The following is a 27,856-nucleotide window of genomic DNA, read 5'->3' as shown; positions in this document are numbered from 1 at the left end:
AACAGCTTATTACAGCTTTCTAAGGCCAAAATCAGCAAGTGATAAAAACTGCTCAAAACAGTGAAAATGAACAATGTTTTTGTTTTTAACAACATAATAGGCAGTATTAAACATGTTTTAACAAGTTGCAAGTGAATACTAAGTGAAATGAGAGAGTTTGCAGAACAGCCTATTTCTGCATTGCAGGAATCAGCTTATTACAGCTTTCTAAGGCCAAAAACAGCAAGTGATAAAAACTGCTCAAAACAGTGAAAATGAACAATGTTTTTGTTTTTAACAACATAATATGCAGTATTAAACATGTTTTAACAAGTTGCAAGTGAATACTAAGTGAAATGAGAGAGTTTGCAGAACAGCCTATTTCTGCATTGCAGGAATCAGCTTATTACAGCTTTCTAAGGCCAAAATCAGCAAGTGATAAAAACTGCTCAAAACAGTGAAAATGATCAATGTTTTTTGTTTTTAACAACATAATATGCAGTATTAAACATGTTTTAACAAGTTGCAAGTGAATACTAAGTGAAATGAGAGAGTTTGCAGAACAGCCTATTTCTGCATTGCAGGAATCAGCTTATTACAGCTTTCTAAGGCCAAAAACAGCAAGTGATAAAAACTGCTCAAAACAGTGAAAATGAACAATGTTTTTGTTTTTAACAACATAATAGGCAGTATTAAACATGTTTTAACAAGTTGCAAGTGAATACTAAGTGAAATGAGAGAGTTTGCAGAACAGCCTATTTCTGCATTGCAGGAATCAGCTTATTACAGCTTTCTAAGGCCAAAAACAGCAAGTGAATAAAAACTGCTCAAAACAGTGAAAATGATCATTGTTTTTGTTTTTAACAACATAATAGGCAGTATTAAACATGTTTTAACAAGTTGCAAGTGAATACTAAGTGAAATGAGAGAGTTTGCAGAACAGCCTATTTCTGCATTGCAGGAATCAGCTTATTACAGCTTTCTAAGGCCAAAATCAGCAAGTGATAAAAACTGCTCAAAACAGTGAAAATGATCATTCTTTTTGTTTTTAACAACATAATAGGCAGTATTAAACATGTTTTAACAAGTTGCAAGTGAATACTAAGTGAAATGAGAGAGTTTGCAGAACAGCCTATTTCTGCATTGCAGGAATCAGCTTATTACAGCTTTCTAAGGCCAAAAACAGCAAGTGATAAAAACTGCTCAAAACAGTGAAAATGAACAATGTTTTTGTTTTTAACAACATAATAGGCAGTATTAAACATGTTTTAACAAGTTGCAAGTGAATACTAAGTGAAATGAGAGAGTTTGCAGAACAGCCTATTTCTGCATTGCAGGAATCAGCTTATTACAGCTTTCTAAGGCCAAAAACAGCAAGTGATAAAAACTGCTCAAAACAGTGAAAATGAACAATGTTTTTGTTTTTAACAACATAATAGGCAGTATTAAACATGTTTTAACAAGTTGCAAGTGAATACTTAAGTGAAATGAGAGAGTTTGCAGAACAGCCTATTTCTGCATTGCAGGAATCAGCTTATTACAGCTTTCTAAGGCCAAAAACAGCAAGTGATAAAAACTGCTCAAAACAGTGAAAATGATCATTCTTTTTGTTTTTAACAACATAATAGGCAGTATAAACATGTTTTAACAAGTTGCAAGTGAATACTAAGTGAAATGAGAGAGTTTGCAGAACAGCCTATTTCTGCATTGCAGGAATCAGCTTATAACAGCTTTCTAAGGCCAAAAACAGGCAAGTGATAAAAACTGCTCAAAACAGTGAAAATGAACAATGTTTTTGTTTTTAACAACTTAATATGCAGTATTAAACATGTTTTAACAAGTTGCAAGTGAATACTAAGTGAAATGAGAGAGTTTGCAGAACAGCCTATTTCTGCATTGCAGGAATCAGCTTATTACAGCTTTCTAACGCCAAAATCAGCAAGTGATAAAAACTGCTCAAAACAGTGAAAATGATAATTCTTTTTGTTTTTAACAACATAATATGCAGTATTAAACATGTTTTAACAAGTTGCAAGTGAATACTAAGTGAAATGAGAGAGTTTGCAGAACAGCCTATTTCTGCATTGCAGGAATCAGCTTATTACAGCTTTCTAAGGCCAAAAACAGCAAGTGATAAAAACTGCTCAAAACAGTGAAAATGAACAATGTTTTTGTTTTTAACAACATAATAGGCAGTATTAAACATGTTTTAACAAGTTGCAAGTGAATACTAAGTGAAATGAGAGAGTTTGCAGAACAGCCTATTTCTGCATTGCAGGAATCAGCTTATTACAGCTTTCTAAGGCCAAAAACAGCAAGTGATAAAAACTGCTCAAAACAGTGAAAATGATCATTGTTTTTGTTTTTAACAACATAATAGGCAGTATTAAACATGTTTTAACAAGTTGCAAGTGAATACTAAGTGAAATGAGAGAGTTTGCAGAACAGCCTATTTCTGCATTGCAGGAATCAGCTTATTACAGCTTTCTAAGGCCAAAATCAGCAAGTGATAAAAACTGCTCAAAACAGTGAAAATGAACCATTCTTTTTGTTTTTAACAACATAATAGGCAGTATTAAACATGTTTTAACAAGTTGCAAGTGAATACTAAGTGAAATGAGAGAGTTTGCAGAACAGCCTATTTCTGCATTGCAGGAATCAGCTTATTACAGCTTTCTAAGGCCAAAAACAGCAAGTGATAAAAACTGCTCAAAACAGTGAAAATGAACATGTTTTTGTTTTTAACAACATAATAGGCAGTATTAAACATGTTTTAACAAGTTGCAAGTGAATACTAAGTGAAATGAGAGAGTTTGCAGAACAGCCTATTTCTGCATTGCAGGAATCAGCTTATTACAGCTTTCTAAGGCCAAAACAGCAAGTGATAAAAACTGCTCAAAACAGTGAAAATGAACATGTTTTTGTTTTTAACAACATAATAGGCAGTATTAAACATGTTTTAACAAGTTGCAAGTGAATACTAGTGAAATGAGAGAGTTTGCAGAACAGCCTATTTCTGCATTGCAGGAATCAGCTTATTACAGCTTTCTAAGGCCAAAATCAGCAAGTGATAAAAACTGCTCAAAACAGTGAAAATGATCATTCTTTTTGTTTTTAACAACATAATAGGCAGTATTAAACATGTTTTAACAAGTTGCAAGTGAATACTAAGTGAAATGAGAGAGTTTGCAGAACAGCCTATTTCTGCATTGCAGGAATCAGCTTATTACAGCTTTCTAAGGCCAAAAACAGCAAGTGATAAAAACTGCTCAAAACAGTGAAAATGAACAATGTTTTTGTTTTTAACAACATAATAGGCAGTATTAAACATGTTTTAACAAGTTGCAAGTGAATACTAAGTGAAATGAGAGAGTTTGCAGAACAGCCTATTTCTGCATTGCAGGAATCAGCTTATTACAGCTTTCTAAGGCCAAAAACAGCAAGTGATAAAAACTGCTCAAAACAGTGAAAATGAACAATGTTTTTGTTTTTAACAACATAATAGGCAGTATTAAACATGTTTTAACAAGTTGCAAGTGAATACTAAGTGAAATGAGAGAGTTTGCAGAACAGCCTATTTCTGCATTGCAGGAATCAGCTTATTACAGCTTTCTAAGGCCAAAATCAGCAAGTGATAAAAACTGCTCAAAACAGTGAAAATGATTATTCTTTTTGTTTTTAACAACATAATAGGCAGTATTAAACATGTTTTAACAAGTTGCAAGTGAATACTAAGTGAAATGAGAGAGTTTGCAGAACAGCCTATTTCTGCATTGCAGGAATCAGCTTATTACAGCTTTCTAAGGCCAAAAACAGCAAGTGATAAAAACTGCTCAAAACAGTGAAAATGAACAATGTTTTTGCTTTTTAACAACATAATAGGCAGTATTAAACATGTTTTAACAAGTTGCAAGTGAATACTAAGTGAAATGAGAGAGTTTGCAGAACAGCCTATTTCTGCATTGCAGGAATCAGCTTATTACAGCTTTCTAAGGCCAAAAACAGCAAGTGATAAAAACTGCTCAAAACAGTGAAAATGATCATTGTTTTTGTTTTTAACAACATAATAGGCAAGTATTAAACATGTTTTAACAAGTTGCAAGTGAATACTAAGTGAAATGAGAGAGTTTGCAGAACAGCCTATTTCTGCATTGCAGGAATCAGCTTATTACAGCTTTCTAAGGCCAAAATCAGCAAGTGATAAAAACTGCTCAAAACAGTGAAAATGATCATTCTTTTTGTTTTTAACAACATAATAGGCAGTATTAAACATGTTTTAACAAGTTGCAAGTGAATACTAAGTGAAATGAGAGTTCCTGCATTGCAGGAATCAGCTTATTACAGCTTTCTAAGGCCAAAAACAGCAAGTGATAAAAACTGCTCAAAACAGTGAAAATGAACAATGTTTTTGTTTTTAACAACATAATAGGCAGTATTAAACATGTTTTAACAAGTTGCAAGTGAATACTAAGTGAAATGAGAGAGTTTGCAGAACAGCCTATTTCTGCATTGCAGGAATCAGCTTATTACAGCTTTCTAAGGCCAAAACAGCAAGTGATAAAAACTGCTCAAAACAGTGAAAATGAACAATGTTTTTGTTTTTAACAACATAATAGGCAGTATTAAACATGTTTTAACAAGTTGCAAGTGAATACTAAGTGAAATGAGAGAGTTTGCAGAACAGCCTATTTCTGCATTGCAGGAATCAGCTTATTACAGCTTTCTAAGGCCAAAATCAGCAAGTGATAAAAACTGCTCAAAACAGTGAAAATGATCATTCTTTTTGTTTTTAACAACATAATAGGCAGTATTAAACATGTTTTAACAAGTTGCAAGTGAATACTAAGTGAAATGAGAGAGTTTGCAGAACAGCCTATTTCTGCATTGCAGGAATCAGCTTATTACAGCTTTCTAAGGCCAAAAACAGGCAAGTGATAAAAACTGCTCAAAACAGTGAAAATGAACAATGTTTTTGTTTTTAACAACTTAATAGGCAGTATTAAACATGTTTTAACAAGTTGCAAGTGAATACTAAGTGAAATGAGAGAGTTTGCAGAACAGCCTATTTCTGCATTGCAGGAATCAGCTTATTACAGCTTTCTAAGGCCAAAATCAGCAAGTGATAAAAACTGCTCAAAACAGTGAAAATGATAATTCTTTTGTTTTTAACAACATAATATGCAGTATTAAACATGTTTTAACAAGTTGCAAGTGAATACTAAGTGAAATGAGAGAGTTTGCAGAACAGCCTATTTCTGCATTGCAGGAATCAGCTTATTACAGCTTTCTAAGGCCAAAATCAGCAAGTGATAAAAACTGCTCAAAACAGTGAAAATGATCATTCTTTTTGTTTTTAACAACATAATAGGCAGTATTAAACATGTTTTAACAAGTTGCAAGTGAATACTAAGTGAAATGAGAGTTGCAGAACAGCTATTTCTGCATTGCAGGAATCAGCTTATTACAGCTTTCTAAGGCCAAAAACAGCAAGTGATAAAAACTGCTCAAAACAGTGAAAATGATCATTGTTTTTGTTTTTAACAACATAATAGGCAATATTAAACATGTTTTAACAAGTTGCAAGTGAATACTAAGTGAAATGAGAGAGTTTGCAGAACAGCCTATTTCTGCATTGCAGGAATCAGCTTATTACAGCTTTCTAAGGCCAAAATCAGCAAGTGATAAAAACTGCTCAAAACAGTGAAAATGATCATTCTTTTTGTTTTTAACAACATAATAGGCAGTATTAAACATGTTTTAACAAGTTGCAAGTGAATACTAAGTGAAATGAGAGTTCCTGCATTGCAGGAATCAGCTTATTACAGCTTTCTAAGGCCAAAAACAGCAAGTGATAAAAACTGCTCAAAACAGTGAAAATGAACAATGTTTTTGTTTTTAACAACATAATAGGCAGTATTAAACATATTTTAACAAGATTGCAAGTGAATACTAAGTGAAATGAGAGAGTTTGCAGAACAGCCTATTTCTGCATTGCAGGAATCAGCTTATTACAGCTTTCTAAGGCCAAAAACAGCAAGTGATAAAAACTGCTCAAAACAGTGAAAATGAACAATGTTTTTGTTTTTAACAACATAATAGGCAGTATTAAACATGTTTTAACAAGTTGCAAGTGAATATTAAGTGAAATGAGAGAGTTTGCAGAACAGCCTATTTCTGCATTGCAGGAATCAGCTTATTACAGCTTTCTAAGGCCAAAATCAGCAAGTGATAAAAACTGCTCAAAACAGTGAAAATGATCATTCTTTTTGTTTTTAACAACATAATAGGCAGTATTAAACATGTTTTAACAAGTTGCAAGTGAATACTAAGTGAAATGAGAGAGTTTGCAGAACAGCCTATTTCTGCATTGCAGGAATCAGCTTATAACAGCTTTCTAAGGCCAAAAACAGGCAAGTGATAAAAACTGCTCAAAACAGTGAAAATGAACAATGTTTTTGTTTTTAACAACATAATAGGCAGTATTAAACATGTTTAACAAGTTGCAAGTGAATACTAAGTGAAATGAGAGAGTTTGCAGAACAGCCTATTTCTGCATTGCAGGAATCAGCTTATTACAGCTTTCTAAGGCCAAAATCAGCAAGTGATAAAAACTGCTCAAAACAGTGAAAATGATTATTCTTTTGTTTTTAACAACATAATATGCAGTATTAAACATGTTTTAACAAGTTGCAAGTGAATACTAAGTGAAATGAGAGAGTTTGCAGAACAGCCTATTTCTGCATTGCAGGAATCAGCTTATTACAGCTTTCTAAGGCCAAAAACAGCAAGTGATAAAAACTGCTCAAAACAGTGAAAATGAACAATGTTTTTGTTTTTAACAACATAATAGGCAGTATTAAACATGTTTTAACAAGTTGCAAGTGAATACTAAGTGAAATGAGAGAGTTTGCAGAACAGCCTATTTCTGCATTGCAGGAATCAGCTTATTACAGCTTTCTAAGGCCAAAATCAGCAAGTGATAAAAACTGCTCAAAACAGTGAAAATGATCATTGTTTTTGTTTTTAACAACATAATAGGCAGTATTAAACATGTTTTAACAAGTTGCAAGTGAATACTAAGTGAAATGAGAGAGTTTGCAGAACAGCCTATTTCTGCATTGCAGGAATCAGCTTATTACAGCTTTCTAAGGCCAAAAACAGCAAGTGATAAAAACTGCTCAAAACAGTGAAAATGAACAATGTTTTTGTTTTTAACAACATAATAGGCAGTATTAAACATGTTTTAACAAGTTGCAAGTGTAAGGATGGTTATATTTCTCCATAATATCAAATGCTGAAAGCTGCTGTGAAATTCTCCAAAGATCTGACCACGAGAACTAACATGCTGTAAAACAATAAACTTTAAATTCTCTAAAGATCAGACCACGAGAAATAACATGCTGTAAAACAATAAAACTTTATAATCTTCAGAGGATCTCGAGAAAGCCATCTGGACCCAACACTTATCCTCAGGCCCTCTTACCCTCCCCAGTTATACGGCCTGGGTCATTAAAGGCTACTCAGGAATGACCAGATTTCAAGCTTCTATGGTGAAATGATATAAGATGTATATTTGCAGTATTTGTGAATGTTTACTTGTCATGCTTAGAATCATTTTAAAGGTCTCAGTGCGAGTGTAAATATGAACTCAGTTTTATATCAATAACATGAACCGAAATAGATGATCTCAGATTTGGGCAAATTTTGTCCTCTCTCATGAGAGAGGATATCCTGGATAAGATCTTTTGTCTCCTTCCCCAGAGGGCATTTGGCTTCCTGGGTAAAATCCCTGGACAAAAGTCTTTGTGAAGTTTTTATTAACTTGAATTTATGACATCTTGGGTATTTAAGGAGATTTGGCGAAACACACAGGGAAGCATCTGTAATCAGATGAAACTTCCCGCACAGTCTCTGTGTGTCTACATTGCCAGGTATGACGACTCTTTGACAATTGTTTACTTTACAAAATGTCTTAATGTTTTATGCTGATCATGTTGTGTAATCATTTTGTACTTCTTCTATATGTTTGAGTGTGATATGTTAATCAATTACTGCCTGGCAAATAAAAGTAAATTCTTGTTTAATTCTAATATCTCCTGAAATCATTTAAATCTAGTAGATTGTTTAGGCTGATGTTTCCGCAGCTTACGACCAGGATTTGTCATACATTCAGGATCAATGGATGGAGCATGGGCACAGCATTAGAGACCTGATGATTTCTGACAATCACTGACTTAGTATAATATAAATTAGGGGGCTAAATACAACTTCCTTTAAATATGTGCAAGCATGGGGCGGCCAATTATTGTTTAAAGGAAGTAGCTTTCAGTTATATTCTTTGATTAAGCTAAATTAAACTTTCTTTAAATATGTGCGAGCATGGGGCAGCCTATTATTATTTAAAGGAAATTAGCTTATCGGCTAAGAATCGGAACTGGCGAGGTTGTGTCCGTGAGCAGATGTAACTGGCCAGCATACTGACTCTAAGCGACTTCGGGTAAATGATGAACCATTACTTGAGAATAAGGATTTATTAGGTTAATCAATCTAAATTATACCAAATCACAACCTATAAGGTGATCAGCATGAATTAGATGAATCTAAATTGTAATTATTATGAATTGGAGTCAGATAAGAACAAGGGTAAAATTTGGATTTATAAATAAATGTTTAATAACTTTTAATGATCTGTTTACAGTTGTGCGAGAAAAGACTAACACGCAAAATTCCTTCCCCCACATCCGTGGAAACCACCATTCAACATCTGAACCATCGGGTGGGGCTTACAAAGTGGTGACGAACCCTTGTGATCTCCCGGTGAGGCGAGTGACGTCTTTTCGGCGCGACAATTCAGATCCCACAACAAGAGCATGAGGTTTGATCTTCTCCCTCTCTGTCTTCAGATGATCTGGTAAGTTCGTTTTTTTTTATCTTAGAAAGTCTCGAGGGAAAGCTAAGACGCACCCCATATAGACACATAAATAGAACGGGTCGACATACCCAGTGATAGACCGGAGACGTAGAAATCCGGTATAATCTAAGATTAGTAAACAAACATGGATTATCAGGGAAACAACAGTTTGAGTTTAGACAATGAGACAATGAACTCCATCGCAGAACTGGTTAAAAGTGTTCTAGTTCGTTTATGCGAAAAGGGACTAGATTTGGATTGGAGTAATGATCAAATTTTAGCATGGTATTCATCAGCGGAGAAGAAACTTAAAGCAAAAGGGAATTATCGTAAAGCTCCCACGGCAATCCTTTATTTGCTCCGTGTGAATGATAAAAAGGCTCTTGAAGAGTGCGCGCATACAATACAAAGTATTAAAGAACTTGAGAAAGCGCGATCGGATGAACTGAGACAACTACGGGCGCAGGTCGAAGCATCCGCGTATGATAAACAAACTTGGGCAAGACAGGGCAGCGCAATGGAAACGCAAATTCAAAAACTTGAAAACATGCTCCGGTTGGATAAAAAATATACCACCGCTTTAGAAGACTGTTGTGAGTCCGCTGGGCTCCCAATAGCTGCACTTAAAGCAGCCGCGATAGAATCAAAACTCGAAGGAAAAAGTGATAGTGATGAAGACGATGCGGCCACTTTAGTGGGTAAAAGTACGGATAACTTTACTTTTGTTGATGTTCGTAGTCGAACTCAGAGGATGAAACCTAACCTCATGTTTCGCGATCCGTCTCCTGAACCTGCGAGTGATATGTACTATCGCCCAAATAGACCTGAAGGAAAGAATCGCAGTCCCATAATGACACGGGCGAAATCTGGCGTCGTAAACCGTAAAACAATAAAAGTGGCTGTGCTTAAAACGATGACTAATGCAGATGATGAAGTCACTATTATTAGCCGTCCGCTAACTTGTGAAGAGTGCACAAAGCACAAAGAAATTGTAGGCATGATGCCACGGAAAGGCCCTTTCCAACCCTACTGGGACAACTTAATGTTGCAGGCCTCTGTGTATAACTTAGAAGCTAGAGATGTGTGGCAGGTGACACTCCTCACCATACCGGAGGAGCTGAAACCAAAAATGCCTTCCAACCTGAGATCTGGGGAAATCATCCTAAAACAGGAAGATGAGGAAGATAATGATGCGTACGAGAGGTTAAAAGAAGCCTTGTTACAGCTAAGGGGACCGACACAAGCTGAATGGAATAAAATTATGGAAATAAAACAGGCTCACAAAGAATCGTTTGAATCGTTTGCAGAGCGCCTATGGGTGACATATAAAGAGCACTCAGGCCTAGAAAACGCAGAACGTGATCAGGAAGTTTTATTACAACTCCTGAAAAATAATTCTGGTGCTCACATTCAGCAAGCTTTAATGAGTGGATCTGACCCGTCTGAAAACACCTTCAGATCGCTTGTAGATTGGGCATCCAAAATTGAGTCCCGGATTAAACACAATAAAATGCGTCCCATTGCAACAACGCAGTGGTTAGCTGAAGGAAAACTGGATAGGGAAAACGAGCAAAAGATAAGATACTACCAACCATACTGTGTCTTTTGCAGAAAAAATAATCATGGCACCAAGCAGTGCTATAAATTGAGAAATTCTGAGAAACACCAAAAAAGCCACTCCAAAGCAGACGAACCTTTACTGAAACAATTAGAGCGTTTGATTATAACACAAAACCCAGATCAAACCAAAAATCCAAATAGCCAGCTTCAGACAGATCTCGCAGCACTGTATGTGAAGCATAATACTCCCCAATAGGGGTGTGTGGCCTCCGTTGCTATAGGAACAATCATCAAAAGCGGCAATCGAATCAAAATAAGAGCTAATCTCGGAGGCCGGTTAGTTAATATCCTTGTTGATTCTGGTGCCGCCTGTTCCTGCACAAATATTCCGTTACCTCTCAGCACATACACGATTCAGATCAAAGGTATAGGAGACACCTTAATGACCGCAACCCGTACACAGCCAATACAACTTGATTTAGGCGTGGTAATATTGAACGAGCCATTCTGGTATCTACCAGATAACAGTGAGGGTACTGTGTTAGGTATGGACATCATGCAAAAATATGGTTTTGTAATTCACTGTTTTGAAAAACAAATCGAAATACAAACAAACAAAACAGCCAAAAACTGTTTGACTCAAAACCATATTTGGTGCATGTCCATACATGACACAGACCAGGTCCAGCAGCTATTCAACAAACACAAAAGCATTTGGGCCGATCACGAACACGACTGCGGTCTCGTTGATTTTGAAGTTTGCATCGAGGGAGATCCACCTCCCCCGCAGAAACAATATCGTATCAAACCAGAGGCAGAAGCCGCTGTACATGAAATTGTAAAACAACTTGAAATGAGGGGTATAGTCCGGCAATGTTGCTCTACTACTAACTCTCCTTGTTTGCCAGTGCCAAAACCTAACGGAAAGTGGCGACTGTGTATTGACTATCAGCGTCTAAATAAAGTTCTACCCAAAGCAACGTCTATTGTGGCAAATCCAGCTACCATTTTGTCTCAAGTATCAACCAATGCCTCGTGGTTTACGGTGCTTGATATCAAAAATGGTTTCTGGTCTATAAAAGTCAAAAAACAAGATCAGTGGAAACTAGCCTTTACTATTAACCAGATCCAGTATACGTGGGAACGAATGCCACAAGGGCTTCACAACAGTCCAGCCATTTTTCACAGGGCTGTAGCAGACACCCTCAATCCCTTACTAGGGAACGGTGAGGTTGTTCACTATGTAGATGACATACTGATTGCTACTGAGGGGTCCTTTGAAGATCACCTACGGTTAGTGGATACAGTATTGGAGACGCTTGGCAAAGCAGGTTTTAAGATGAATAGGGACAAAGCCCAAATTGCACAAAAGGAAGTAACCTACCTAGGGTACACCCTTACTAAAAGTCATCGAGCACTGACAGATGATAGAAAAAAGTGCATCGCCGAACTGCCGCGACCACACACTTTAAATACGCTACAGAAAGTATTAGGAACAGCGAACTATCTGCGGGACTTTATTCCCGACTTTGCCGATATAGCTGCGCCCCTTTACTTGTTGTTAAAAGGGAAAACAAAACCAAACGACATGATTGAATGGCGTGACGAACACGAGCAAGCGTTTTCAAACCTGAAAAAACATCTATGTTCCGCGCCTGCCCTGGGTTTGCCCAACCCATCAAAATCCTTCCACATACAAGTCGATACTCACGAGATAACATTAAGTGGAGTATTAGCGCAGGAACATGGGGGGAAATTGCGTCCAATCGGATATTACAGTAGGAAAAAATCGTTGGTGGAACAGGCGTTCGACCCCTGTACTCAGCATGTGCTTGCGGTGCATTGGATGATATCAAAAACGGAACCCGTTGTCGGCTTTCAACCTCTGATAATTCATACCATACACACACCAGTGCGAATGTTAATACAGGGTCGAATAAAAGGGGTTTCCTCCCAACGTTTGGCGAGATGGCTTGCAGACATACAAGCCAGGGACATTACCATAAAGAACACACGAATTCTTCCACATCTGCTTGGAAATGATGAGGGACATCCACACATTTGCCAACCTGAAAAAGAAACAACCAGCCTTGTGCATGATCAACTCCTGCCAGGGCAAATGCCGGTTTATATAGATGGTTCTCGCTTTAACCAACACGGTCAATTCTTTACTGGTTGTGCAGTGTGGGCTCCGCACCTTTCCAATTCAGATGCAAAACAACAGCTGTTGTTCAAACTACCGTCAGACATGTCTGCACAAGAAGCAGAGCTCGTTGCGCTGTTAGAGGCTGTTAACGCACACACAGAAGCAATCTGTGTATATACTGATAGCCGCTACGCGTTTGGTGTCGTTAATGACTTTATGGCTCAGTGGCAGCTCCGAAAATTTCTTACGTCCGCTGGAACGCCAATAAAACATTTCAACACCATAACAAAAATATGGCAAGCCATACAAGCGCATGACACTTCAATTTCCGTTGTCAAAGTGCGAGCTCACATCACCAAACATCCTAATGAGCACGAACAAAACAATAACATTGCTGACCAACTGGCTAAGTTAGCTGCAGTCAAAGGCAACGATTGGCAGAACAAGGAGCCACTTGTAACTGTTATAAGTGCAATACAAACTACTCCCATTGATCTTAAACAGTATCAAAAAGACCTGTGGGTCTCTGAAGGAGAGCTTGTATCACATTTAAAGCAGGACCAAATGGTCAAAGTTATTGAAGGCATTGTACTCAAGGATGAAAAATTTGTAGTTCCCGAAGCATTACAAAAGCCAGTAATTAAATTGTATCATGAATATGCTCATGTGTCACCAGCAAAAACATTGCAGCTGATACAAAGACAATTTTGGTGGCCGGGAATGACAGCAGACATTGAGAGATGGTGTAACACCTGTTTGGTGTGTGCTACCATTAACCAGGGTACACAAGGTCGCACAAAGCTACGCAGACCTGAACCACCTAAAGGCCCATGGGAAGACTTACAGGTGGATTTCATTGGTCCACTACCCAGTGCCAAAGGGGGGTACCGCTATTGTCTCGTGATAATAGACAAATTTTCAAAATGGGTTGAAGCTATACCCACTCGCAATAACACAGCAAATACAGTGGCACGGGTGATAGCGAACCAAATCATCCCTCTCTGGGGGGCACCAAAACAAATTGAATCAGATCAAGGTACTCATTTTACTGGGCAAGTTATGAAAAACATGTGTAAAATAATGAACATCAAGCAAAAATTTCACATCCCATACCGACCACAAAGTTCAGGAATGGTTGAACGTGTGAACCGCACACTAAAAGAGAACATTTCTAAACAGGTTGTGCAACACCAAAACAGGTGGACTGATGCTCTACCCACAGTTCTGACTGTATTGCGAGCAACACCTTCAAAAGCTACGGGTATCAGCCCATATGAATTAATGACTGGAAGAGTGATGAAATTGCCTATTGACCCAGAAATTTCCCCAGCTGACCTGGGGCCACTTATACTTGCAACTCAACAGACTGTTCTGAAACAATTGCAGGAACGATTAAAAGTGTTGAATTTCCAGGCGTCTCTAAAGCAACAACAGTCAGACCTGTTAAATGATGCACAGTTCAACCCAAATTCTGGAAAAAGATTTTCAGAAGGAGACATTGTTATGATAAGGGTCTTTGTAAAGCAAGGTCCATTTTCCCCAAGATGGCATGGACCATATGAAATTAAAGCTGTTTGCAACAGCTGTGTGGCCGTGACCATCCGAGGAAAGTTGAGATGGTATCACATGTCTCAATGCAAACTGTTTAAAGGCTCCCTGAACTAACTGGGATCTTTTGTTTTTTTAGGACTGTGACAGCGGTTCCATGGATGCCAGATGTCCGAATCGTGTCGGGACCTACTTGCATTGAATTGGGACAGCGAGTTACACTCTCACACACCTCAAAATGCGGGAGATGGGTATGGAAATACAACAAAGGGCCATCCACACCATACATTCCAATTACATACAAAGAAATAGTCACATGGCCTCCCGGATTAATACCGGATCTAAACTGTGCAACACAAATTTGCTGTAAGTCAGGTTCCACCCATCTCTCAGACACAAACCTTACAGGTTACACGCACGCACCACATCCGCACCATAATATTACCGCCTGGTATCAATTAAAAGAATACCCAGGCTCCCAAATTGGTAGCTTACACACACTATATGTAATTAACAACAATGGAACAGATCCTAAAAAATGTTACTCCATTAAGGAATTGGAACTGACAACATATAGATGTGTACACACCGTAACTCACAATATAACACATATGAAGTTTACAGAACTTAATTTTAATTTGTCAAAACCTATTCTTGATAACAAATTAAAAACCTTTGTTTGGACAAGCCGAAAGGAAGGTACATATTGTGTTGGAAAATGCGAAATAGACATGGAGAAATTTACAAATCCCGAGAATTGTTCATGGACTATTCATAATTGCTTTAATCTAACTACCTGTGGATATAAAAAACCCTCACAATGTCCAAACCTACATCCTATTCCTCCTGGTGGTATAATCAAAGGAAACATCAACAAAACTTTGCTGCACGATGTTAATCTTGTGATAACTCATGTGACGTATAATATTTCTAATATCCTGTCTGCATATGTGAAACATTGTGGTAAAGATGATAAAACATATGAATGGTTACAGTCACGCATCGATGATTTAGTCTCTGATTATAAAAGCAGAATTGCAGTTCAAATTCCATCTGCACGCACAAAACGAGACCTGTTTGGAAATATTGCAGGCCTGTTTGGTTCAGTTAATTCTATATCTAACACTTATAAAATAACCGGTCAATCTCAATTCTCAATGTGGTTGGCAAACCAGGTGGCCACTGGTTTTCAACATATCACCAATAGTAATGAAAATATTATCAAATCGGTCAGATCTGAAGCGCAGGCGCTTCTCACGATCAGCCATACAATTTTCAATCAGACCCGTACCATCGAGCGTGACTTAGCCTGCAGAACTTATGCACAAGACCTTTTTACTGCTGCAAGGCAAGAGATTTTGGATTTACGTCTTCGCAAGATTCCTAGGCATATTTTGAAAGATCTTATTGAAATTTTAGATTTGCATAGATGGCTTGCATCAGAAAAAATGAAAAACATTAATTATTCAGAACTGTTGTCAACAGTAATGATGTACACAGGCAAAGAATGTTCTGACTGTATTGGGTTTTTCGCCACATTCCCTTTAATCCACCCAGATCAGGTATATCTAAATTCTACTACAATACGCTCTATTGGCATGGTAGTAAAAGATCAGATCATAAAATGGGATCAACTAACTGGGTACATGACTTTGAGGGGAACTGAGATCTTATTTTCAACTCGCACTTGTTGTCATGAAACATCCAGCTATATCATTTGTACTTGTAATACCTTACAACCCTTTGTTGTTAATAGTTCTAAACTGATTAATGTACAATCATTGCATGGTCATTCTGATGCTGTTCAGGTTTCTCATACACAGTGGTGTGTTATCAGTGAAATGAACTCGTTCACATATGGAAGTCTGACCTGTCCTGCAAATCACACCTTCTGCTTGGAGGTGACAGAGGACTTCTCAATGGGTCAGATAAACATCTTGGGAAGAGTACCAATGGACATTGATGTCTCCCCGTGGTGGGAGGACACTTTCTACGAACAAGGTACACAAACCTTGGTTGACACAATGGACTTGGTGCAGAATATGATTTTGCAGACTGAATATCATCTCAATCAAGCACAGGTGGAGGCAAACCTGGCTAAGAAGACTGCAAGCATCCTATCCAGCTCATCCACCCGCTCAGCGCAGTATGTCTACACTTGGTGGGATTGGGTGATTAGAGGGTGTGCCATTAGTAGTACTCTCATCTTTGTATTCACTCTGCTTCAGTGCTGTTACTTCCGGCACCTTATCCATTCCCTACGCAGTTCAGTTTATGCTGCCATAACCCTTAGTCCTCTGCAGATACCAGCTTTGCGCAAATTGTAACTTTGATGAAAACCATCCTAAAATGATGGACCCTCAGGGACTGCTCTGAGATTGCCCCAAGGGACCAGGGAACGAAACTGTAAGGATGGTTATATTTCTCCATAATATCAAATGCTGAAAGCTGCTGTGAAATTCTCCAAAGATCTGACCACGAGAACTAACATGCTGTAAAACAATAAACTTTAAATTCTCTAAAGATCAGACCACGAGAAATAACATGCTGTAAAACAATAAAACTTTATAATCTTCAGAGGATCTCGAGAAAGCCATCTGGACCCAACACTTATCCTCAGGCCCTCTTACCCTCCCCAGTTATACGGCCTGGGTCATTAAAGGCTACTCAGGAATGACCAGATTTCAAGCTTCTATGGTGAAATGATATAAGATGTATATTTGCAGTATTTGTGAATGTTTACTTGTCATGCTTAGAATCATTTTAAAGGTCTCAGTGCGAGTGTAAATATGAACTCAGTTTTATATCAATAACATGAACCGAAATAGATGATCTCAGATTTGGGCAAATTTTGTCCTCTCTCATGAGAGAGGATATCCTGGATAAGATCTTTTGTCTCCTTCCCCAGAGGGCATTTGGCTTCCTGGGTAAAATCCCTGGACAAAAGTCTTTGTGAAGTTTTTATTAACTTGAATTTATGACATCTTGGGTATTTAAGGAGATTTGGCGAAACACACAGGGAAGCATCTGTAATCAGATGAAACTTCCCGCACAGTCTCTGTGTGTCTACATTGCCAGGTATGACGACTCTTTGACAATTGTTTACTTTACAAAATGTCTTAATGTTTTATGCTGATCATGTTGTGTAATCATTTTGTACTTCTTCTATATGTTTGAGTGTGATATGTTAATCAATTACTGCCTGGCAAATAAAAGTAAATTCTTGTTTAATTCTAATATCTCCTGAAATCATTTAAATCTAGTAGATTGTTTAGGCTGATGTTTCCGCAGCTTACGACCAGGATTTGTCATACATTCAGGATCAATGGATGGAGCATGGGCACAGCATTAGAGACCTGATGATTTCTGACAATCACTGACTTAGTATAATATAAATTAGGGGGCTAAATACAACTTCCTTTAAATATGTGCAAGCATGGGGCGGCCAATTATTGTTTAAAGGAAGTAGCTTTCAGTTATATTCTTTGATTAAGCTAAATTAAACTTTCTTTAAATATGTGCGAGCATGGGGCAGCCTATTATTATTTAAAGGAAATTAGCTTATCGGCTAAGAATCGGAACTGGCGAGGTTGTGTCCGTGAGCAGATGTAACTGGCCAGCATACTGACTCTAAGCGACTTCGGGTAAATGATGAACCATTACTTGAGAATAAGGATTTATTAGGTTAATCAATCTAAATTATACCAAATCACAACCTATAAGGTGATCAGCATGAATTAGATGAATCTAAATTGTAATTATTATGAATTGGAGTCAGATAAGAACAAGGGTAAAATTTGGATTTATAAATAAATGTTTAATAACTTTTAATGATCTGTTTACAGTTGTGCGAGAAAAGACTAACACGCAAAATTCCTTCCCCCACATCCGTGGAAACCACCATTCAACATCTGAACCATCGGGTGGGGCTTACACAAGTGAATACTAAGTGAAATGAGAGAGTTTGCAGAACAGCCTATTTCTGCATTGCAGGAATCAGCTTATTACAGCTTTCTAAGGCCAAAAACAGCAAGTGATAAAAACTGCTCAAAACAGTGAAAATGAACAATGTTTTTGTTTTTAACAACATAATAGGCAGTATTAAACATGTTTTAACAAGTTGCAAGTGAATACTAAGTGAAATGAGAGAGTTTGCAGAACAGCCTATTTCTGCATTGCAGGAATCAGCTTATTACAGCTTTCTAAGGCCAAAAACAGCAAGTGATAAAAACTGCTCAAAACAGTGAAAATGAACAATGTTTTTGTTTTTAACAACATAATAGGCAGTATTAAACATGTTTTAACAAGTTGCAAGTGAATACTAAGTGAAATGAGAGAGTTTGCAGAACAGCCTATTTCTGCATTGCAGGAATCAGCTTATTACAGCTTTCTAAGGCCAAAACAGCAAGTGATAAAAACTGCTCAAAACAGTGAAAATGATCATTGTTTTTGTTTTTAACAACATAATAGGCAGTATTAAACATGTTTTAACAAGTTGCAAGTGAATACTAAGTGAAATGAGAGAGTTTGCAGAACAGCCTATTTCTGCATTGCAGGAATCAGCTTATTACAGCTTTCTAAGGCCAAAATCAGCAAGTGATAAAAACTGCTCAAAACAGTGAAAATGATCATTCTTTTTGTTTTTAACAACATAATAGGCAGTATTAAACATGTTTTAACAAGTTGCAAGTGAATACTAAGTGAAATGAGAGAGTTTGCAGAACAGCCTATTCTGCATTGCAGGAATCAGCTTATTACAGCTTTCTAAGGCCAAAAACAGCAAGTGATAAAAACTGCTCAAAACAGTGAAAATGAACAATGTTTTTGTTTTTAACAACATAATAGGCAGTATTAAACATGTTTTAACAAGTTGCAAGTGAATACTAAGTGAAATGAGAGAGTTTGCAGAACAGCCTATTTCTGCATTGCAGGAATCAGCTTATTACAGCTTTCTAAGGCCAAAATCAGCAAGTGATAAAAACTGCTCAAAACAGTGAAAATGATCATTCTTTTTGTTTTTAACAACATAATAGGCAGTATTAAACATGTTTTAACAAGTTGCAAGTGAATACTAAGTGAAATGAGAGAGTTTGCAGAACAGCCTATTTCTGCATTGCAGGAATCAGCTTATTACAGCTTTCTAAGGCCAAAAACAGCAAGTGATAAAAACTGCTCAAAACAGTGAAAATGAACAATGTTTTTGTTTTTAACAACATAATAGGCAGTATTAAACATGTTTTAACAAGTTGCAAGTGAATACTAAGTGAAATGAGAGAGTTTGCAGAACAGCCTATTTCTGCATTGCAGGAATCAGCTTATTACAGCTTTCTAAGGCCAAAAACAGCAAGTGATAAAAACTGCTCAAAACAGTGAAAATGATCATTGTTTTTGTTTTTAACAACATAATAGGCAGTATTAAACATGTTTTAACAAGTTGCAAGTGAATACTAAGTGAAATGAGAGAGTTTGCAGAACAGCCTATTTCTGCATTGCAGGAATCAGCTTATTACAGCTTTCTAAGGCCAAAATCAGCAAGTGATAAAAACTGCTCAAAACAGTGAAAATGATCATTCTTTTTGTTTTTAACAACATAATAGGCAGTATTAAACATGTTTTAACAAGTTGCAAGTGAATACTAAGTGAAATGAGAGAGTTTGCAGAACAGCCTATTTCTGCATTGCAGGAATCAGCTTATTACAGCTTTCTAAGGCCAAAAACAGCAAGTGATAAAAACTGCTCAAAACAGTGAAAATGAACAATGTTTTTGTTTTTAACAACATAATAGGCAGTATTAAACATGTTTTAACAAGTTGCAAGTGAATACTAAGTGAAATGAGAGAGTTTGCAGAACAGCCTATTTCTGCATTGCAGGAATCAGCTTATTACAGCTTTCTAAGGCCAAAAACAGCAAGTGATAAAAACTGCTCAAAACAGTGAAAATGAACAATGTTTTTGTTTTTAACAACATAATAGGCAGTATTAAACATGTTTTAACAAGTTGCAAGTGAATACTAAGTGAAATGAGAGAGTTTGCAGAACAGCCTATTTCTGCATTGCAGGAATCAGCTTATTACAGCTTTCTAAGGCCAAAATCAGCAAGTGATAAAAACTGCTCAAAACAGTGAAAATGAACAATGTTTTTGTTTTTAACAACATAATAGGCAGTATTAAACATGTTTTAACAAGTTGCAAGTGAATACTAAGTGAAATGAGAGAGTTTGCAGAACAGCCTATTTCTGCATTGCAGGAATCAGCTTATTACAGCTTTCTAAGGCCAAAAACAGCAAGTGATAAAAACTGCTCAAAACAGTGAAAATGAACAATGTTTTTGTTTTTAACAACATAATAGGCAGTATTAAACATGTTTTAACAAGTTGCAAGTGAATACTAAGTGAAATGAGAGAGTTTGCAGAACAGCCTATTTCTGCATTGCAGGAATCAGCTTATTACAGCTTTCTAAGGCCAAAATCAGCAAGTGATAAAAACTGCTCAAAACAGTGAAAATGATCATTCTTTTTGTTTTTAACAACATAATAGGCAGTATTAAACATGTTTTAACAAGTTGCAAGTGAATACTAAGTGAAATGAGAGAGTTTGCAGAACAGCCTATTTCTGCATTGCAGGAATCAGCTTATTACAGCTTTCTAAGGCCAAAACAGCAAGTGATAAAAACTGCTCAAAACAGTGAAAATGAACAATGTTTTTGTTTTTAACAACATAATAGGCAGTATTAAACATGTTTTAACAAGTTGCAAGTGAATACTAAGTGAAATGAGAGAGTTTGCAGAACAGCCTATTTCTGCATTGCAGGAATCAGCTTATTACAGCTTTCTAAGGCCAAAAACAGCAAGTGATAAAAACTGCTCAAAACAGTGAAAATGAACAATGTTTTTGTTTTTAACAACATAATAGGCAGTATTAAACATGTTTTAACAAGTTGCAAGTGAATACTAAGTGAAATGAGAGAGTTTGCAGAACAGCCTATTTCTGCATTGCAGGAATCAGCTTATTACAGCTTTCTAAGGCCAAAAATCAGCAAGTGATAAAAACTGCTCAAAACAGTGAAAATGATCATGTTTTTGTTTTTAACAACATAATAGGCAGTATTAAACATGTTTTAACAAGTTGCAAGTGAATACTAAGTGAAATGAGAGAGTTTGCAGAACAGCCTATTTCTGCATTGCAGGAATCAGCTTATTACAGCTTTCTAAGGCCAAAAACAGCAAGTGATAAAAACTGCTCAAAACAGTGAAAATGAATAATGTTTTTGTTTTTAACAACATAATAGGCAGTATTAAACATGTTTTAACAAGTTGCAAGTGAATACTAAGTGAAATGAGAGAGTTTGCAGAACAGCCTATTTCTGCATTGCAGGAATCAGCTTATTACAGCTTTCTAAGGCCAAAATCAGCAAGTGATAAAAACTGCTCAAAACAGTGAAAATGATCATTCTTTTTGTTTTTAACAACATAATAGGCAGTATTAAACATGTTTTAACAAGTTGCAAGTGAATACTAAGTGAAATGAGAGAGTTTGCAGAACAGCCTATTTCTGCATTGCAGGAATCAGCTTATTACAGCTTTCTAAGGCCAAAAACAGCAAGTGATAAAAACTGCTCAAAACAGTGAAAATGAACAATGTTTTTGTTTTTAACAACATAATAGGCAGTATTAAACATGTTTTAACAAGTTGCAAGTGAATACTAAGTGAAATGAGAGAGTTTGCAGAACAGCCTATTTCTGCATTGCAGGAATCAGCTTATTACAGCTTTCTAAGGCCAAAAACAGCAAGTGATAAAAACTGCTCAAAACAGTGAAAATGAACAATGTTTTTGTTTTTAACAACATAATAGGCAGTATTAAACATGTTTTAACAAGTTGCAAGTGAATACTAAGTGAAATGAGAGAGTTTGCAGAACAGCCTATTTCTGCATTGCAGGAATCAGCTTATTACAGCTTTCTAAGGCCAAAATCAGCAAGTGATAAAAACTGCTCAAAACAGTGAAAATGATCATTCTTTTTGTTTTTAACAACATAATAGGCAGTATTAAACATGTTTTAACAAGTTGCAAGTGAATACTAAGTGAAATGAGAGAGTTTGCAGAACAGCCTATTTCTGCATTGCAGGAATCAGCTTATTACAGCTTTCTAAGGCCAAAAACAGCAAGTGATAAAAACTGCTCAAAACAGTGAAAATGAACAATGTTTTTGTTTTTAACAACATAATAGGCAGTATTAAACATGTTTTAACAAGTTGCAAGTGAATACTAAGTGAAATGAGAGAGTTTGCAGAACAGCCTATTTCTGCATTGCAGGAATCAGCTTATTACAGCTTTCTAAGGCCAAAATCAGCAAGTGATAAAAACTGCTCAAAACAGTGAAAATGAACAATTTTTTTTGTTTTTAACAACATAATAGGCAGTATTAAACATGTTTTAACAAGTTGCAAGTGAATACTAAGTGAAATGAGAGAGTTTGCAGAACAGCCTATTTCTGCATTGCAGGAATCAGCTTATTACAGCTTTCTAAGGCCAAAAACAGCAAGTGATAAAAACTGCTCAAAACAGTGAAAATGAACAATGTTTTTGTTTTTAACAACATAATAGGCAGTATTAAACATGTTTTAACAAGTTGCAAGTGAATACTAAGTGAAATGAGAGAGTTTGCAGAACAGCCTATTTCTGCATTGCAGGAATCAGCTTATTACAGCTTTCTAAGGCCAAAAACAGCAAGTGATAAAAACTGCTCAAAACAGTGAAAATGATCAATGTTTTTGTTTTTAACAACATAATAGGCAGTATTAAACATGTTTTAACAAGTTGCAAGTGAATACTAAGTGAAATGAGAGAGTTTGCAGAACAGCCTATTTCTGCATTGCAGGAATCAGCTTATTACAGCTTTCTAAGGCCAAAATCAGCAAGTGATAAAAACTGCTCAAAACAGTGAAAATGATCATGTTTTTGTTTTTAACAACATAATAGGCAGTATTAAACATGTTTTAACAAGTTGCAAGTGAATACTAAGTGAAATGAGAGAGTTTGCAGAACAGCCTATTTCTGCATTGCAGGAATCAGCTTATTACAGCTTTCTAAGGCCAAAAACAGCAAGTGATAAAAACTGCTCAAAACAGTGAAAATGAACAATGTTTTTGTTTTTAACAACATAATAGGCAGTATTAAACATGTTTTAACAAGTTGCAAGTGAATACTAAGTGAAATGAGAGAGTTTGCAGAACAGCCTATTTCTGCATTGCAGGAATCAGCTTATTACAGCTTTCTAAGGCCAAAAACAGCAAGTGATAAAAACTGCTCAAAACAGTGAAAATGAACAATGTTTTTGTTTTTAACAACATAATAGGCAGTATTAAACATGTTTTAACAAGTTGCAAGTGAATACTAAGTGAAATGAGAGAGTTTGCAGAACAGCCTATTTCTGCATTGCAGGAATCAGCTTATTACAGCTTTCTAAGGCCAAAACAGCAAGTGATAAAAACTGCTCAAAACAGTGAAAATGATCATTCTTTTTGTTTTTAACAACATAATAGGCAGTATTAAACATGTTTTAACAAGTTGCAAGTGAATACTAGTGAAATGAGAGAGTTTGCAGAACAGCCTATTTCTGCATTGCAGGAATCAGCTTATTACAGCTTTCTAAGGCCAAAAACAGCAAGTGATAAAAACTGCTCAAAACAGTGAAAATGAACAATGTTTTTGTTTTTAACAACATAATAGGCAGTATTAAACATGTTTTAACAAGTTGCAAGTGAATACTAAGTGAAATGAGAGAGTTTGCAGAACAGCCTATTTCTGCATTGCAGGAATCAGCTTATTACAGCTTTCTAAGGCCAAAACAGCAAGTGATAAAAACTGCTCAAAACAGTGAAAATGATCATGTTTTTGTTTTTAACAACATAATAGGCAGTATTAAACATGTTTTAACAAGTTGCAAGTGAATACTAAGTGAAATGAGAGAGTTTGCAGAACAGCCTATTTCTGCATTGCAGGAATCAGCTTATTACAGCTTTCTAAGGCCAAAATCAGCAAGTGATAAAAACTGCTCAAAACAGTGAAAATGATCATTCTTTTTGTTTTTAACAACATAATAGGCAGTATTAAACATGTTTTAACAAGTTGCAAGTGAATACTAAGTGAAATGAGAGAGTTTGCAGAACAGCCTATTTCTGCATTGCAGGAATCAGCTTATTACAGCTTTCTAAGGCCAAAAACAGCAAGTGATAAAAACTGCTCAAAACAGTGAAAATGAACAATGTTTTTGTTTTTAACAACATAATAGGCAGTATTAAACATGTTTTAACAAGTTGCAAGTGAATACTAAGTGAAATGAGAGAGTTTGCAGAACAGCCTATTTCTGCATTGCAGGAATCAGCTTATTACAGCTTTCTAAGGCCAAAAACAGCAAGTGATAAAAACTGCTCAAAACAGTGAAAATGAACAATGTTTTTGTTTTTAACAACATAATAGGCAGTATTAAACATGTTTTAACAAGTTGCAAGTGAATACTAGTGAAATGAGAGAGTTTGCAGAACAGCCTATTTCTGCATTGCAGGAATCAGCTTATTACAGCTTTCTAAGGCCAAAAACAGCAAGTGATAAAAACTGCTCAAAACAGTGAAAATGAACAATGTTTTTGTTTTTAACAACATAATAGGCAGTATTAAACATGTTTTAACAAGTTGCAAGTGAATACTAAGTGAAATGAGAGAGTTTGCAGAACAGCCTATTTCTGCATTGCAGGAATCAGCTTATTACAGCTTTCTAAGGCCAAAAACAGCAAGTGATAAAAACTGCTCAAAACAGTGAAAATGATCATTCTTTTTGTTTTTAACAACATAATAGGCAGTATTAAACATGTTTTAACAAGTTGCAAGTGAATACTAAGTGAAATGAGAGAGTTTGCAGAACAGCCTATTTCTGCATTGCAGGAATCAGCTTATTACAGCTTTCTAAGGCCAAAATCAGCAAGTGATAAAAACTGCTCAAAACAGTGAAAATGAACAATGTTTTTGTTTTTAACAACATAATAGGCAGTATTAAACATGTTTTAACAAGTTGCAAGTGAATACTAAGTGAAATGAGAGAGTTTGCAGAACAGCCTATTTCTGCATTGCAGGAATCAGCTTATTACAGCTTTCTAAGGCCAAAAACAGCAAGTGATAAAAACTGCTCAAAACAGTGAAAATGAACAATGTTTTTGTTTTTAACAACATAATAGGCAGTATTAAACATGTTTTAACAAGTTGCAAGTGAATACTAAGTGAAATGAGAGAGTTTGCAGAACAGCCTATTTCTGCATTGCAGGAATCAGCTTATTACAGCTTTCTAAGGCCAAAAACAGCAAGTGATAAAAACTGCTCAAAACAGTGAAAATGAACAATGTTTTTGTTTTTAACAACATAATAGGCAGTATTAAACATGTTTTAACAAGTTGCAAGTGAATACTAAGTGAAATGAGAGAGTTTGCAGAACAGCCTATTTCTGCATTGCAGGAATCAGCTTATTACAGCTTTCTAAGGCCAAAATCAGCAAGTGATAAAAACTGCTCAAAACAGTGAAAATGATCATTCTTTTTGTTTTTAACAACATAATAGGCAGTATTAAACATGTTTTAACAAGTTGCAAGTGAATACTAAGTGAAATGAGAGAGTTTGCAGAACAGCCTATTTCTGCATTGCAGGAATCAGCTTATTACAGCTTTCTAAGGCCAAAAACAGCAAGTGATAAAAACTGCTCAAAACAGTGAAAATGAACAATGTTTTTGTTTTTAACAACATAATAGGCAGTATTAAACATGTTTTAACAAGTTGCAAGTGAATACTAAGTGAAATGAGAGAGTTTGCAGAACAGCCTATTTCTGCATTGCAGGAATCAGCTTATTACAGCTTTCTAAGGCCAAAACAGCAAGTGATAAAAACTGCTCAAAACAGTGAAAATGATCATTCTTTTTGTTTTTAACAACATAATAGGCAGTATTAAACATGTTTTAACAAGTTGCAAGTGAATACTAAGTGAAATGAGAGAGTTTGCAGAACAGCCTATTTCTGCATTGCAGGAATCAGCTTATTACAGCTTTCTAAGGCCAAAAACAGCAAGTGATAAAAACTGCTCAAAACAGTGAAAATGAACAATGTTTTTGTTTTTAACAACATAATAGGCAGTATTAAACATGTTTTAACAAGTTGCAAGTGAATACTAAGTGAAATGAGAGAGTTTGCAGAACAGCCTATTTCTGCATTGCAGGAATCAGCTTATTACAGCTTTCTAAGGCCAAAATCAGCAAGTGATAAAAACTGCTCAAAACAGTGAAAATGATCATTCTTTTTGTTTTTAACAACATAATAGGCAGTATTAAACATGTTTTAACAAGTTGCAAGTGAATACTAAGTGAAATGAGAGAGTTTGCAGAACAGCCTATTTCTGCATTGCAGGAATCAGCTTATTACAGCTTTCTAAGGCCAAAAACAGCAAGTGATAAAAACTGCTCAAAACAGTGAAAATGAACAATGTTTTTGTTTTTAACAACATAATAGGCAGTATTAAACATGTTTTAACAAGTTGCAAGTGAATACTAAGTGAAATGAGAGAGTTTGCAGAACAGCCTATTTCTGCATTGCAGGAATCAGCTTATTACAGCTTTCTAAGGCCAAAAACAGCAAGTGATAAAAACTGCTCAAAACAGTGAAAATGATCAATGTTTTTGTTTTTAACAACATAATAGGCAGTATTAAACATGTTTTAACAAGTTGCAAGTGAATACTAAGTGAAATGAGAGAGTTTGCAGAACAGCCTATTTCTGCATTGCAGGAATCAGCTTATTACAGCTTTCTAAGGCCAAAATCAGCAAGTGATAAAAACTGCTCAAAACAGTGAAAATGATCATTGTTTTTGTTTTTAACAACATAATAGGCAGTATTAAACATGTTTTAACAAGTTGCAAGTGAATACTAAGTGAAATGAGAGTTTGCAGAACAGCCTATTTCTGCATTGCAGGAATCAGCTTATTACAGCTTTCTAAGGCCAAAAACAGCAAGTGATAAAAACTGCTCAAAACAGTGAAAATGAACAATGTTTTTGTTTTTAACAACATAATAGGCAGTATTAAACATGTTTTAACAAGTTGCAAGTGAATACTAAGTGAAATGAGAGAGTTTGCAGAACAGCCTATTTCTGCATTGCAGGAATCAGCTTATTACAGCTTTCTAAGGCCAAAAACAGCAAGTGATAAAAACTGCTCAAAACAGTGAAAATGAACAATGTTTTTGTTTTTAACAACATAATAGGCAGTATTAAACATGTTTTAACAAGTTGCAAGTGAATACTAAGTGAAATGAGAGAGTTTGCAGAACAGCCTATTTCTGCATTGCAGGAATCAGCTTATTACAGCTTTCTAAGGCCAAAATCAGCAAGTGATAAAAACTGCTCAAAACAGTGAAAATGATCATTCTTTTTGTTTTTAACAACATAATAGGCAGTATTAAACATGTTTTAACAAGTTGCAAGTGAATACTAAGTGAAATGAGAGAGTTTGCAGAACAGCCTATTTCTGCATTGCAGGAATCAGCTTATTACAGCTTTCTAAGGCCAAAAACAGCAAGTGATAAAAACTGCTCAAAACAGTGAAAATGATCATGTCTTTTGTTTTTAACAACATAATAGGCAGTATTAAACATGTTTTAACAAGTTGCAAGTGAATACT

The 27,856-nt window shown here is 35.9% G+C and overlaps 1 protein-coding gene across 1 annotated transcript; it reads left to right on the top strand.

The window, feature by feature from the left end:
- The first annotated feature begins 14,305 nt into the window (after nucleotides 1-14,305).
- LOC130220201 (uncharacterized) lies at nucleotides 14,306-17,495 on the top strand. The gene has a single exon (XM_056452578.1). It carries the CDS (start codon nucleotides 14,306-14,308, stop codon nucleotides 16,469-16,471), a length of 2,166 nt encoding a protein of 721 aa, XP_056308553.1. The 3' UTR covers nucleotides 16,472-17,495.
- Nucleotides 17,496-27,856: the final 10,361 nt, after the last annotated feature.

This window comes from Danio aesculapii, unplaced genomic scaffold, assembly GCF_903798145.1.
Source record: "Danio aesculapii unplaced genomic scaffold, fDanAes4.1, whole genome shotgun sequence".
Classification (NCBI taxonomy): domain Eukaryota; kingdom Metazoa; phylum Chordata; class Actinopteri; order Cypriniformes; family Danionidae; genus Danio; species Danio aesculapii.
This window is presented reverse-complemented; position numbering and strand designations above follow the sequence as displayed.

Excerpts from the sequence above, each read along its gene's own strand:
- LOC130220201 (XM_056452578.1), top strand. The coding sequence starts at position 14,306 with ATGCCAGATGTCCGAATCGTGTCGGGACCTACTTGCATTGAATTGGGA.